General features: G+C 30.8%; 1 protein-coding gene across 2 annotated transcripts in view; it reads left to right on the forward strand.

Moving 5' to 3' along the window:
* Positions 1-15559, forward strand: part of LOC145260680 (uncharacterized) — a 239568-nt gene that overhangs the window by 191309 nt on the left and 32700 nt on the right. For both annotated transcript variants that reach the window (XM_080119061.1, XM_080119060.1), the window contains exons 9-10: positions 1609-1749; positions 15346-15370. In XM_080119061.1, coding sequence (XP_079975187.1) covers positions 1609-1749; positions 15346-15370 — 166 coding nt within the window. The remainder of the gene's footprint in view (positions 1-1608; positions 1750-15345; positions 15371-15559) is intronic.

A 15559-nucleotide genomic window follows, 5' to 3' on the forward strand; every position in this document is an offset into this window, starting at 1 on the left:
TATCGTTTAAAAAATCAACAACAAAACCACGTAAACTGGTGTATGATAAAAACAAAGCAGTAAATCGTCTATGGCATCATAGCGTAGGAGTAGGGTTCCCAAACACACGTGTCCGTAGATTACTGTTTTTAAAAATAATAAATAAATAAATATATATACACACTAGTGGCCTGGCAAGTCTACAGAGGAGACAACCGAAGCAGCAAAACTAAAGCTGGCCTGCCAGGACACTATATATACAAATGTAGGCAAATATGGACATATTTTATTGGTTTGAAAATTTGGGTTCTTTTTTACCATTTGTCAGAAAATTTTAATCATAGAATTGTATTATTATCTTCAAAAAGCCTGCAAATTTTCATGTGGTTTTGTTCCATAGAACTAAAGATATGAGCATTTTAATATTCAATTCGGCTATCAGTGTGTGTGTGTGTATATATATATATATATATATATACACTAGTAGTACCCGCTAACCGGCGTTGCCTGGTCAGGCCCCCTCCCCCCCCTTTGAAAAAGGTACGGTTGTTAGTGTTGTTGCTTGAGCAAGCCCAAGCCATTAAAAACATAAAAGAATAAAAAAAATATTAGCAAGCGTAAAAAATATTTTAAAATTAGACGCAGTAGTCAGCCCAGGTGGAGAAATGTGAAGAAAAAAAAAAAAGTAATAGGCAGACAGGCTCGAATGATGGAAAGAATATGAAAAAAAGAAGCCATCCATTTAGCTGTCGAGTGTGAGAGAGAGGGAGGGAGAAAACAAGTAAAGAAAAAGAGAGAGCGAAAGTGAGAGAGAAAGAAAAGGGACGGGAGGAGAGAAGGAGGAAGCAAATGGGAGTGAGAGGAAGAAGAAAAAAGAGATATAGATGGAGAAGGAAAGAGGGGAGAAAAAGAAGAAAAAGGGAGATAAGGAAAGGAAGAGAGGGAAAGAAGGGAAGGGGAGAAGGGGAAGAAAAGATAGCAGTAAGGAAGAAAAAAATGGAGAGAGAGACTTGAGTCTAATTTTTGATGGACCAAAAACAGGAAATAAAACATGTTACTTATGGATATTGTGAACGTCCATGATAAAATCCAAGTATTAAATAAAGAAATCTGACCTTTACGTTTTCGTTTTCTCAAGAACCATTGTTTCATTTTGTGTGGTCGCCTTTTGGGTCTTTAGCGAAGCAATATCTAAGTACAAACACAATTTAATGTGAAATATTTCAGTAAAATAAAAGTAACATTAAAAACGCTAAATTATGGCATATTTAATTGTACACGTGGAATGGAACTAAACTTGGCTGGAATAATACAAAGTGTCATTGTTATGAAAAAATTTATAAAAAGGCAAATTATTTAAACAATAAAACTTTTAATAGAACAATACACTCCCTTTTTAAAATTTTTTTTTACGAAAGCTACTTAAAAAAAAACTTTGAAAAAATTAAAATGTTTCTACTTTCAAGTCTCAACATAAAATTCGTTGACAGTCTTGTTACTTTTCAAGTTGATCTCGTACAAGTCTTGTTTCATAAGAAACGATCACCATCATATGAATCCAAGGATTCTATTGTTGGCATTGGTTTCCCCGATAGTAATCTTCAAATCTTTCTTTTGCTTCCTGTTCAGGATCAATACCAACTTGCTCATTATGTAGTGCGGCAGATTTTCCGGAATCACCTGAAGTCACTCGGACACGGGGCTGTCTACGAGAATGTCAACATTTTCGAAAATGTAAATTCTTCACAAAATAACATTTCTATCGAACCAGTAAGTCTTTCTTTTTTTTTTTCCTTATTTTTTTATCCAAAACATTTTTTGATTAATACAAGTTGTACTTTTTTTGCTTTGAATTGTCTCTTCTTCTCAAGATGATGGCGTTCTGACCTAAACGGCACCAAACATTGATGTTTTTTTTTTCCCCCCTTTCATTTTGCAATACTCAATCAAGTTCTGCAATGCCAAAAGTAAAAAGCAACAGTTTTTCCTTTATAAAAAAACCAAACCAAACACCATGAATAAATATTTGAAGAAATAAAGAACTTGAAGCATTTCAAAAATTACTGCATTTGGCATTAAAAAGTGTTATTTAATGGAAATTGTGTATAAAAGTTAGGTTTTTGCAAAAGAAAGAAAATGAAGGAATATATATATATATATATATATATATATATATATATATATATATGCGTTTTATTTTTTATTACCATATTTTTCTGTTAAGTTACATTATTCTTTCGGCTACGTGTAGCCGAAAGAATTATGTAACTTAACAGAAAAATACGGTAATAAAAAATAAAACGTATATTTGCTCTACAACAGTATTGAGCACTTCAGATTTTTATTAATTACCATTTCTACTATATATATATATATATATATATATATATATATATATATATATATAAACACTAGCTCATAAAATATGCTATATATATGATATTTTGATAACCGCAGATTTTGTATTTATTATAATACTAGTCTGACCTAGAAAACGACACGTTGACGTTCGTTTGGGAGCTCTTTTTTCATATTACTCAAAAACTTGATGTGTATGTCTATATAGTGGTTTTCCATGGTGCTGAATTCAAATATACATGTCTAAATGTGTGAAACTGCACCGTTTGTCCATTTTTCAATGAAATTCGGCGTTCCCAGGAGCTCAAAAGTGGTCACAAACGTCCCAAAATTGCAAAAAAAAAAAATGACACTTTTTTACTCCATAACTTTTGCCCCATTCATTAGATTTTTCTGAAACTTGGCAAAAATGTGAAGGCAACGTTGGTCCTTCACATTTCTCACATTCATCATTTCTTCACTATTTTTTGTAACGTCATCTCACATGCAGCACTAGAAGGGGACCACGCACGTGCGGCTTTTTCTTTCAAGATACCCACGTTAATAGTTAACAGTATTTACTCGTTTTTAGAAAGTTTTTCGTTTATTGGTCACAACATTTCATCCAATTGTTTCAGCCCCCAACTGTTCATCAAATTGTAACTTGCACAAGCTTGGAATTCATCAGCGCATTAGAAAAAGAACAATATTTCAAAAGTTTTTTTCAGCCCACAAATAGGACGTTTCTGGTTGATAAAGTCAACATTTATCATTTTTTTATCAACAACATATTATCGGACCCATTCCAATACAAAACTTATGTAAGAACACTCCCAGATATAAAGTACATTTGTGTGAAATTTCAAACAAATAGGCCCAGCTGTTTTGGAGTCCGTAGGGAACAATCTGCATTTTTAGATAAAATACTTGCCAATATGTTATTCATATGCAATTGCTGTCCCAAAGAATTAAATTACATGCAAACAATCACCTGTCATCCTTTTTTTTTTTGAAATGATAGACATGCCCGATTATTAAAAACTAGATTTAAGCAAACACGAGAAACACCCGTCTGACTGAAACTACTGTCAATAATTTTCCCCACTCTTTATCTGTGCCTAAATCCAAACGTAGATTCCATGAGCAAAGCTTCTTTCTTAGAACTGCTCGCCAGTGGAACTCTCTGCCGCTTGCCTGTTTCCCACCTGACTACAACTTGGACTTCTTCAAGTCCAACGTAAACAAACTCCTGACAAACCGCCGCCTTAAGTAAGACACGCTATCAAAACCCCCAATACTAATGATTACTACAATACTATCTCATTGATTACTGTATACGCAATAACCCTTATCCCTGAGTGGCCTTCAGGCCTTGATAAGTGGTGACCTCCATGTAAAAAAAAAAAACACGGCCGGATAGTCTAAAGAGTGGTGCTGTTTTACAATTTGTCATTCTTCAAAGGGACACAACTCTTGTTGTACGGATCACGTTTTGTATTATTAATGGTATAAACTTTGTTACATAAAAAATAATTTGTCGCAGTTTTTTTTTTAATGTTTTGATTTAATAAAACATCATCAGATTGAGCATCCTAAATTATGAGAGAAAAAAATGATTGAATTTCTTAGTAAACGAGAGTTGTCTCCCTCTACACAATGATAAATTGTAACCCTTAGCGCCCAGATTTTATTATTATTATTAGATTAGATTTTCACGTGGTTTCTAAAACGCGTCGCGTGTTTATTAAAAAAATCTAAAAATTTCTAATCACGCAATGCTGTGTGAAACAATTTTGGACGAATGTTTTTTTATCAAATTTTACTTGTATTCTTTGCTAATTACATCTATTGCTTTTTATCTATTTTTTAAAAAATTTTTAAATTTTATGATGTGACTAAAATGGATACGCGGTATTGCCTGGGTCGATATGAAGTTCAGTTTGGACACATCTACTATACTAAGGATATTATGCACTTTCATCGATACCTCCACAACAATTTAAAAAATAAAAGAGCTGGTGTTACATCGTGGGATGCGTTAGATCAATATAACATAAAATATCTTACCGCAGCCTTCACATGGGTATGTTGCAACTCATGAGGAAAGCCAAGTACGTCCAAGGATGGAATACTGCTGCCATATCTGGGCAGGAGCTGCTAAAAACAGCCTATCCTGCTTGACAGAGTACAAAATAGACTTCCTGGCTTAGTGGGGGATGCCCTTTTCTCTTCCCTGCAACCTTTCTCCCACAGAAGAGACGTTGGAAGCCTGTCTTTGTTTTATCGTTATTTCCATGGCAGGTGCTCGTCTGAACTCCAATACAAGAAACACCTGTGTAGCTGAAACCACTGTCAAAAACTTTCCCCGCTCTTTATCTATGCCTAAATCAAAACGTAGATTCCATGAACAGAGCTTCTTTCTTAGAACTGCACGCCTGTGGAACTCTGTTCCGTCTGCCTGCTTCCCTCCTGACTACGACTTGGATGTCTTCAAGTCCAACGTAAACAAATTCCTGATGAACCGCCCTCTTAAGTAGACACTCTAAAATATCCACACTAACGTACTGTACTTATAATAACCCTTATCCATGAGTGGCTTCCGGGCCTTGATAAGTGGTGACCACCTTGTAAAAAAAAACAAGACTTATGAACAAATAAGGAAACGTTTATTATGAAGACACGCGCACACACATAACTACAATTCAAAACATAATAGATGAAAGTCCTAGTATGATAACGTGAACGAATGGGGATGATGTTCATCTCGCCATTTCAAAGTCACTCTGTTTTCCCTCCGCTGTGTCTACTTCCAGTCATTGATCTCGTGAGAAGTCGCGAGAATTTAAAGTTTAGGACTACAGTCAAAGGGAGGTCAAAGAAGTAAAGAGTTATTCCCCTTTGCATTAAACTTTTGTTTCGTTCCAACAACCGGAATCGCCTAAAAATACAAGAAGTATGAGACAACCTCCTTACTGGATGTTATGGCAGAAGGGAAACGAATTTAAATTGATAACATTTTCTTTAATTGCAGATTTAGCAACTATCGGTTCTAAACGTAAAAATTCATCTTTGGAATAAGCCACATTTTTTTTTTTAGTGATTTATTCCAATTTAAAGTTTGCCAACTAAAAAAAAACACCCACTATAGAAAACAAAGAACACCGTCTATATAAAAATTTTAAGGGAGACATTTTTCCACACAACTCTTATTTATTAATGTAACAAAATACATGTTTTAAATTTTATTAGAAAGAAAAAATAAATATATTAAATATCTAGAGAAAGAAAAAAAATTGTTTGATTCCAAACGAAAATGAAATAAGAAAATCTGCTTGTCATTATTAACCAGCCCTAAAATAAAATAAATAAATAAATCAAAACCACTTTTCTTTCAATAAAAATAGCAGCAAGTGCCCGTGCGACTGGGGGGGAAAAAAAATGAGCTGCGGCAGCTTGGTCTGAAACTGAAACATGAAAGAGAGGAAAAGTTACTGGCAAACGTGTTTGCCGACATGGCCACAAGTGCTTATGATGTCATGACGTTGACAAATAAGGTTTCTAAAAATAGTTTTAGTTAATTACGCGTGCATGACTTGCGAAAACAGTGACATGAAAATTGAGCCCCCCCCCCCCCCCACTTCCAAAAAGTGGTCCAGTTGACTGCAACAGAATTAAATCTTTTTTTTTCTAATTTTTGCATATTATGCATCTGAGGCATTGCTCTTTCAGATGGTACCTGTATCAACCTGGTCGGATGTGACTGACAAAAGTTTTTAGTAGACATACAAAAACGTACACACACAAACACACAGACGACTTTCCTTTATATAATAGACTAGCGGGGGGGTACCCGGCATTGCCTGAGTGTTTGGAAGTGCGTGTGGCCGGGAGGGGGGGGTGTTAATGAAAACCTAAGAATAAGCGAAGTAAAAAAAAGAAAACAGAAAAACGAACGTTAAAACTTATCTGAAAAATAAAGCGGGGGGGGGGGGGTACCCGGGGGGGGGGTAATCAAAACAAAAGAATAAGTGAAGTAAAAAAAAAAAACAAAAAAAAAACTAACGTAAGGCAAACGAACGATGTTAGATGTAAAAATCGGAAAAACAAAAACACGAACGTTAAAACTTCTGAAAAATAAAAACCAAAAAACAAAAATACGTGAAAAATGGCTTAAATAAGCCTGTTTCAATATTAAAATTTAAAAAATCGGTGGGTACCCAGGTGTTTTGGGGTGTGTGAGGTGGGTGGGGGGTGTTACTGAAAACCTAAGAATAAGCAAAGTAAAAAAAAAAAAAGAGAAAAATGAACGTTACGTGAAAAATGTCTTAAATAACCCTGCTTCAATATTAAAATTTAAAAAATCGAGAAACAAAAAAGACATCTCACACCACGATTCGAACCCAAAATGTTTAGATAATGACCCAACGCTCTAACCAACTGACCTAACATGACGTACATGAAATTGTGTCAGTTCTTCAAATATTTAAACTAAATCAGGTTATGACGTCGCCTGAACCGATCTCGTCATGAGAGGACGGTTTTTGCTGACCCCACCCCCTGTAGAAAAGTGCTGATTTCAGGGTGAAAAAATTAACGTTTTTGGCCAATTTTTCGATATTTGTCGGGCGAAGGATGGGGCTTTTATATGAGACCAAGTTTGTGAATTTTTGTTCTCTCTGTCGAAAATTTTTAGCAGACACACAAACATACATACATTTTCGCTTTTATATTTATAGACTAGCTAAAAATAAATAAATGAATCTAAACAACTTTTTTTTCAATCTAAATAGCAGCGAGTGCCCGTGTGACTGGGAAAAAAAATTAAGAAATTAGCCGTGGTAGGCAGACTCAAACTTGAAACTTGGAAGGGGGAAAGAAGGGAAAAGAGTTACTGGCAACCGCATTCACCTATCGGACCACAGTGACTTATGACGTTTATATGCGTGCATGACTTGTGGAAATCGCAACACAAAAAGTAACCTTCCTTGCAAAAGAATGGTCCAGTTGACCACCATAGAATTAATCTTTTTTTCTAATTTTCACATATTATGCATCCGAGGGATCGCTCTTTTAGATGGTACCAGTTTTCAACCCAGTTCGATGCGGCTGATGATAGTTTCTAGCGGCGCTATGAATACATAAACACACGCACAAACACACAAACAAGCCGACGTTTAAGATTTATATAATAGACTAGCAGGGCTACCCGGCGTTGCTCGGGACCGTATAAACAATGAAAAAACAAAAGCAGATATTGAACATATGTTTTATTCTTAGGGGAGAGGAATCTTTCATCTCAAGTTTTAGCGTTACAAACAAACATTTGTCTTTTATATATATAGATAATGACAGGTTTTTTGGGGCCCCCCTCGAAGATCACTGATCAGTTGACCAACTTCTAGTGGTCCGTTTGACGTGAAATTTCGATATTTGTCATCCGGATGATGGGGCTTCAATATGATACCAAATTTGTCAAGTTTGGTTCCGTCTTTCAAAAGTTTTAGCGTTACAAACAAACATACATACACACAGACGTTTGGCTTTTTTTATATAAATAGATGATAATGTTGTTGTCTTGGCTCATCAGCGGGAATCAGTTCTCTCTTTCTCAACTTTGGACATAAATTTCCCACAGATTTAAAAATAAAGACGTTTAACAAGCAAGCTTATCAATAATAACTTATCAATTTTGTTGTTGTTTCTCTGCGTATAAGTAACTCGTTTTATTTATGTCTGGCCTGATATTTCAGTGCATTAATGACAAAAGTTAATTTTACTTTTGAGGAAATTAACGAACCTGACGCCTTTAAGATTTATTTTTATCTGAAAATTCTTGAGAAAATTCTTGTTACTTTTTTTATTTATTTTTTTACACAAGCAACAGGTTAGGTCAGGGTTTTTATTTTGCTCACAGTAATGCCTTCACTCTAATGTTTCAGCCAGTTCAAAAAAGAAATTGGAAATTTCCAAGCAGTGTTCATCAAAGAACAGTCTTTCATAACTAGATTTATTGTTTGGATTGTTTCGGCTACTTTTTAAAATTCACAAACACAATCTCCAGTCATATATACGAGGTATCTTAATTAATTTGCTACACTTTTTTTCGTATGGGCACTTGTATTGATAGTACCCACATGAAAGTCTATTTCCCTTCAAAGTAATCTCCTCCAGTTGCAATCCACCGATATAACAACTTCTGGAAGGTCCCATGGAGGTCCTCTTGCATGAGCGTGTCAATGACCCTTGTTACAGCCTCTTTCATCTTCTCAATAACAACAGTCTCTAAGGTTTTCCTTGAGCTTTGGGAATAACCAAAAGTCACAGGAAACAAGGTCTGGACTACATGGAGGGTGAGGAACTGTCTTGATCTCTATCTTGGTCAAACAGTCTGTGACAAGAATGGACTTGTGCATTCATGCAGATCTTCCGCATCTTCAGTTCCTCGCAAATAATTATGTATACAGTTCCCACACTGACATCAAACTGTGCACTTATTGTCTCTATATAGCCATACGACAGTCCTTATCCATGAAATTCTTTATTTGGCCAATCAACTCTGGTGTTCTGACTTCCTTATGCCTCTCCTCATCCCTCAGACTCCTTGCCTTCCTTTAATCTCTTATGCCACTTAAAAACTGATACTTAATTCATGCAAGATGGTCCAAAAGCAGTCTGAAGCATTCCATACGTTTCTGTTCATTCCAATTCCTGCTGTAGCTGTTCATTTGAAGTTGAAATCCAAAAAATTGGTCAGTCACTTCATAAGATGTATAGCAGTAACATACTGAATTTTCAAGAGTTTACGGCAACTTTAACTGGTTGTACAAAAAAGTCTGGAAACTTATTGAAGGCACCTCATATATATGAATAGAGATTTGGATCGTTTCGACTACTGTTTTCTTCAACCAAGATGAGGAACAATCTAAATGGATAATCCTCATCTCAAAATGTAGAGATGCTTAGATGTAGGCAGGATTTTTAATTACATTAATCGAAACATGGGAAAAAAACACTCAAAATGAGAACAGCAATCTAAATAATCCAAATAATATTTGTTTTGTTGATGCTACAAGGGAGATAACTTTAAGTTTCAATGAATTAAAATAATCATCACCAGGCGGCAGCACCAGTTCAATGAAGTCAAAAAAAGAAAAACACAACAACCTGGGCCCTTTAATGTTTTAGGAGGATCGGCAGGGTATTCTTCTATCTACATTAAGGGGAGATAATCTCTACCAGTTGGCAGCACCAGTTCAACCAAGTAAAGATGACATTGCTTCAATTTTTAATTATAATTTCTCATCTAAAAAATTCCTATTGTTAAAACGTTTATCCTAAGCAAAAATACAGGATTTTATGAAAGACTAGAGACTAACTCCTTTAATATTTTAGTGACATTATAAAATGGGAGACATTTTGAAGTTAAAATCCATGTATTACGTAGTAAGAGAAATAAGACGTTTTGATACTTTTTTGTCAAAAACAGGATTTCTTGAATAAAGTTTCTTAGATTGAATAAGCTCAAAGATTTGAAAAAAATAAATTCTGTTGAATATTTAAAGATTTGAAAAAATTCTGTTGAATATTTAAAGATTTGAAAAAATTATATTCTGTTGAATATTTAAATAAAGATTTGAAAAAAATTCTGTTGAATATTTAAATAAAGATTTGAAAAAATTCTGTTGAATATTTAAAAATTTGAAAAAATTATATTCTGTTGAATATTTAAATAAATTTGAAAAAATTATATTCTGTTGAATATTTAAATAAAGATTTGAAAAAATTATATTCTGTTGAATATTTAAATAAATTTGAAAAAATTATATTCTGTTGAATATTTAAATAAAAATTTGAAAAAATTATATTCTGTTGAATATTTAAATAAAGATTTGAAAAAATTATATTCTGTTGAATATTTAAATAAAAATTTGAAAAAATTATATTCTGTTGAATATTTAAATAAAAATTTGAAAAAATTATATTCTGTTGAATATTTAAATAAAAATTTGAAAAAATTATATTCTGTTGAATATTTAAATAAAAATTTGAAAAAATTATATTCTGTTGAATATTTAAATAAAAATTTGAAAAAATTATATTCTGTTGAATATTTAAATAAAGATTTGAAAAAATTATATTCTGTTGAATATTTAAATAAAAATTTGAAAAAATTATATTCTGTTGAATATTTAAATAAAAATTTGAAAAAATTATATTCTGTTGAATATTTAAATAAATTTGAAAAAATTATATTCTGTTGAATATTTAAATAAATTTGAAAAAATTATATTCTGTTGAATATTTAAATAAAGATTTGAAAAAATTATATTCTGTTGAATATTTAAATAAAAATTTGAAAAAATTATATTCTGTTGAATATTTAAATAAAAATTTGAAAAAATTATATTCTGTTGAATATTTAAATAAAAATTTGAAAAAATTATATTCTGTTGAATATTTAAATAAAAATTTGAAAAAATTATATTCTGTTGAATATTTAAATAAAAATTTGAAAAAATTATATTCTGTTGAATATTTAAATAAAAATTTGAAAAAATTATATTCTGTTGAATATTTAAATAAAAATTTGAAAAAATTATATTCTGTTGAATATTTAAATAAAAATTTGAAAAAATTATATTCTGTTGAATATTTAAATAAAAATTTGAAAAAATTATATTCTGTTGAATATTTAAATAAATTTGAAAAAATTATATTCTGTTGAATATTTAAATAAATTTGAAAAAATTATATTCTGTTGAATATTTAAATAAAAATTTGAAAAAATTATATTCTGTTGAATATTTAAATAAATTTGAAAAAATTATATTCTGTTGAATATTTAAATAAATTTGAAAAAATTATATTCTGTTGAATATTTAAATAAAGATTTGAAAAAATTATATTCTGTTGAATATTTAAATAAAAATTTGAAAAAATTATATTCTGTTGAATATTTAAATAAAAATTTGAAAAAATTATATTCTGTTGAATATTTTAATAAAAATTTGAAAAAATTATATTCTGTTGAATATTTTAATAAAAATTTGAAAAAATTATATTCTGTTGAATATTTAAATAAAAATTTGAAAAAATTATATTCTGTTGAATATTTAAATAAAAATTTGAAAAAATTATATTCTGTTGAATATTTAAATAAAAATTTGAAAAAATTATATTCTGTTGAATATTTAAATAAAAATTTGAAAAAATTATATTCTGTTGAATATTTAAATAAAAATTTGAAAAAATTATATTCTGTTGAATATTTAAATAAAAATTTGAAAAAATTATATTCTGTTGAATATTTTAATAAAAATTTGAAAAAATTATATTCTGTTGAATATTTTAATAAAAATTTGAAAAAATTATATTCTGTTGAATATTTAATTAAAAATTTGAAAAAATTATATTCTGTTGAATATTTAATTAAAAATTTGAAAAAATTATATTCTGTTGAATATTTAAATAAAAATTTGAAAAAATTATATTCTGTTGAATATTTAAATAAAAATTTGAAAAAATTATATTCTGTTGAATATTTAAATAAAAATTTGAAAAAATTATATTCTGTTGAATATTTAAATAAAAATTTGAAAAAATTATATTCTGTTGAATATTTAAATAAAAATTTGAAAAAATTATATTCTGTTGAATATTTAAATAAAAATTTGAAAAAATTATATTCTGTTGAATATTTAAATAAAAATTTGAAAAAATTATATTCTGTTGAATATTTAAATAAAAATTTGAAAAAATTATATTCTGTTGAATATTTAAATAAAAATTTGAAAAAATTATATTCTGTTGAATATTTAAATAAAAATTTGAAAAAAGTTATTTACCATGCTCTGTTTTTACATAAGGCAGTATTTTCGGTTTGTTAGACTCCATTCTGTAAGCGCTCTACTCAATTCAATTAACGCATTTCAAATTTGTTTCTCTTCTAATTACATGCAAAATCTAATTCATAAAACTCACTATGTCCGTCTGTCTCCGTATTTTCAAACTCTATCTCTTCTGAAACTAAGTTGCAGAGTGGCACAAGGGGGCCTTAAGTGATTGGATTTTTTATGGACCCTTCTTTTATGGGTCTTTAGCCAGTTAAAATAGTTTTTAAGGGGTGCAAATTAAAAAAATCGTTATACATTTTGTACATTCATCTTCGTTTATTTTTAATCAGTTCATACGCGTGTCACGTTGGTACAGTGGTAACGTCACCAGCTTTGAATGATGCAGTTTTGCTTTCGGTTTCGATTTTAACCCATGGCACCCAAATACTTTTGAAATCACGACTCTCTAATATATACGAAATCTGAACAAATTAAAATATAATATTTAAGCGTATTTCCAATCGGGCAAATCCCCCCCCCTCTGCTATATATAAAAGGCACTATGTTTGTCTGTCTCCATATTTTCAAGGTCCTGGATATGACCTTAAACTATATCCGATGGTGAGGCCCCAGCTTGCGGGCTTTGGGGAGTGTGGAGCCACCCTTTAATTGCCATTACTCCCAGGTCCACTCTGACCCGGAGTGGTAGTACCTGTTAGGGTCCCAACTATGGGTTAAATAGAAACTGACTTGAAAAAAAAAACAAATATACTCTATTAAAAATTATTCTTCAAAATCACTGGATTCGATATTAAATTACCTGAAAAGGGTTGATATGCCGTAAAACAAAAACAACCAACCATATTTTCAAACTTTATCTCTCCGAAACTAAAAGTCACAGAGCAGCGCTAGGGACCTAAAATGATTGGACCGTTCTTTTATGGGTCTTCAGCCAGTTCAAATAGTTCTTAAGAGGTCAAAATTGTAAATTCATTTTAGTTTATTTTTAATCAGCTCATATGCATGTCATGTCGGTACAGTGGTAACGTCAACAGCTTTCGATTATCAAGGTTAAATTTGTGGCAAATATTTTGACAGTCACTCCCACTCACAAAATGGGGTGTCTATTCTGAAAGCCATTCTTAACATGAGGTTGAGGGTTGAGAAACAACAACAACAACAACGAAAAACAACCGTACTTTAATTTTGTACGAGGGGGGGGGCTCATGCTTCCACCGGGCAATGCCGGTTAACAGGTCCTGCTAGTTATACTAATAATCACACGCTTCTGTCATCTATTATAATAAAGTCGTATTCCTGTCCGTTTGTTTCTTTACAATTTGGTTAATATATACAAAAGGTAGTTTCATATACTATCATTTTATTTTTGTATGATTTCTATATTTACTATTTATTCAAAAGAAATAACATTAAAGAGGTTATCTCATTTGCATATTACATTTAACAAAATCCGTTTTAATAATTAGTTCTAAATTTTAAAAGGAAATTACTAATAGAATTGTGTTAAGTATTCTATTTAGAAATCTATTATATAAATCTAACCTCTTCAGGCCGGGATCAAAGTGTAGTATCTGTTCTGCAGATGCTGCACTTAAGATAATTGGTACCAGTCAATGGAGGGGAAACCCTCTATACTGGGACAATTATTATTTTTGGTAACCAGAGTGCCCCCTTTTTGCCTACTTTTAGGGGAGCTGGTTTTTACCCTACCTTAAAAATGGCCTTGTGCCTAATTTGCTTTGGTGGGGAAGCAAATAAATATAATAAATCTCACCTGTCTGTTAGTGTGTGTATGTATGTATGTATGTATGTATGTATATCTATCTGCCTAAAACTTATTACATATTACATTAAAAAAAATCTGTTTTAATAAATAAAATAGTTCTTAAGAGGTCAAAATTGTTACAGTTTTGCTTTCAATTTTAATTTTTTTTTTTTTTTTTTTTTTTTATTAACTTTTTCAATCACGATTCTAATAATATATACGAAATCTGGACAAAGTAAGATAGCATATTTAAGCGTATTTTACGACCGACAAAGTCAACGCACTAGCATATTATAAATCCCAAGTAAATTATCTTGTATAAAATTGCATAATAAAACAGTGGCATTGTTTTTGTCTGGGCACTGAGGTTATAAGACATACCTTTTTTTTTACACAGTGATCACCACTTATCAAGGCCCGGAAGCCACTCAGGGATAAGGGTTATTGCAAGTACATTACGTTAGTGTGGAGATTTGATGAAGTGTTTAATTAAGGGGTCGGTTCATTAGGAATTTGTTAACATTGGACTTGAAGACATCCAAGTTGTAGTCCGGAGGGAAGCAGGCAGAGCACTTTGCTAACATATACCCATTACCTGTTTTTGGTTAAAACAACATATTTAAAAAATCGATCTTTACAAGCACCCAACTTTTCTTAATCGTCTCAACAATAATATATATACACACAAATACACAGATAGATAGATAAATAGATGGATATAGTTAGTATTAGGAGCAAGATTAGAAAAGATTATTAAAAAAGTTTTAAAATTTGAAATTGCAGAAATATAAATATAGAAGTATATATTTATAGAATAACAATCTTATCCAGATTTGAAAGGCTCAATATCAGTGATAAAGCCTAACATAAGTAGAAAAAGTCAAGATATTGTAGAATTAAATTTATGTTTTATTCAAAATAAGAAATATAAAATAGAGGTGAAAGGTTCCTTATTTCATATATATATATATATATATATATATATATATATATATATATATTTAAAGGAGATTAGAACAATAGTCTAAAGAGCAGAGTGTATTTTAATGTAACAGTAAAATTACTAGTTTAATTAAAATACAGGGAAAGAAAAAGTGGTCGTTGTAATTTAGATATATAATAAGCTCGATAGGTAAATATCTTAGAGCTAATTTAATATTTAGTAATGTGATTGATAATTTAAAAATCAAATTATAATTAAATTAAAAATCCGTTTCATAAGAAGGAACAACAACAAAATCAATAATTTGTACGATCGTTTGTTGTTCCTTATGAAACGGATTTTTAATTTAATTATAATTTGATTTTTAAATTATCAATCACATTACTAAATATATATATATATATATATATATATACACACACACACATATATAGTTATAACATAATTTTGAATTTGTTTATTTTCAGGAATATGCAGACATATCAGAAATGGGTAAGTAATTGATTTTTATTTTATTTTAATTTTCGTTCCTTTTTTTTACCCGGCCCGGGCCCTTCGGGGCGTGGGCAACAAGTGTCAAGCAAAGACCATATGTGGGGGCAACCCCACAATAAAAACCTTGGTCAATGTAGAGGCAACTCTTCATACCAATTGTCACTATCCAGGTCCCCTACTCCCCGG

Source organism: Euprymna scolopes, chromosome 36 (assembly GCF_053919585.1).
Source record: "Euprymna scolopes isolate OS-2025 chromosome 36, ASM5391958v1, whole genome shotgun sequence".
Classification (NCBI taxonomy): domain Eukaryota; kingdom Metazoa; phylum Mollusca; class Cephalopoda; order Sepiida; family Sepiolidae; genus Euprymna; species Euprymna scolopes.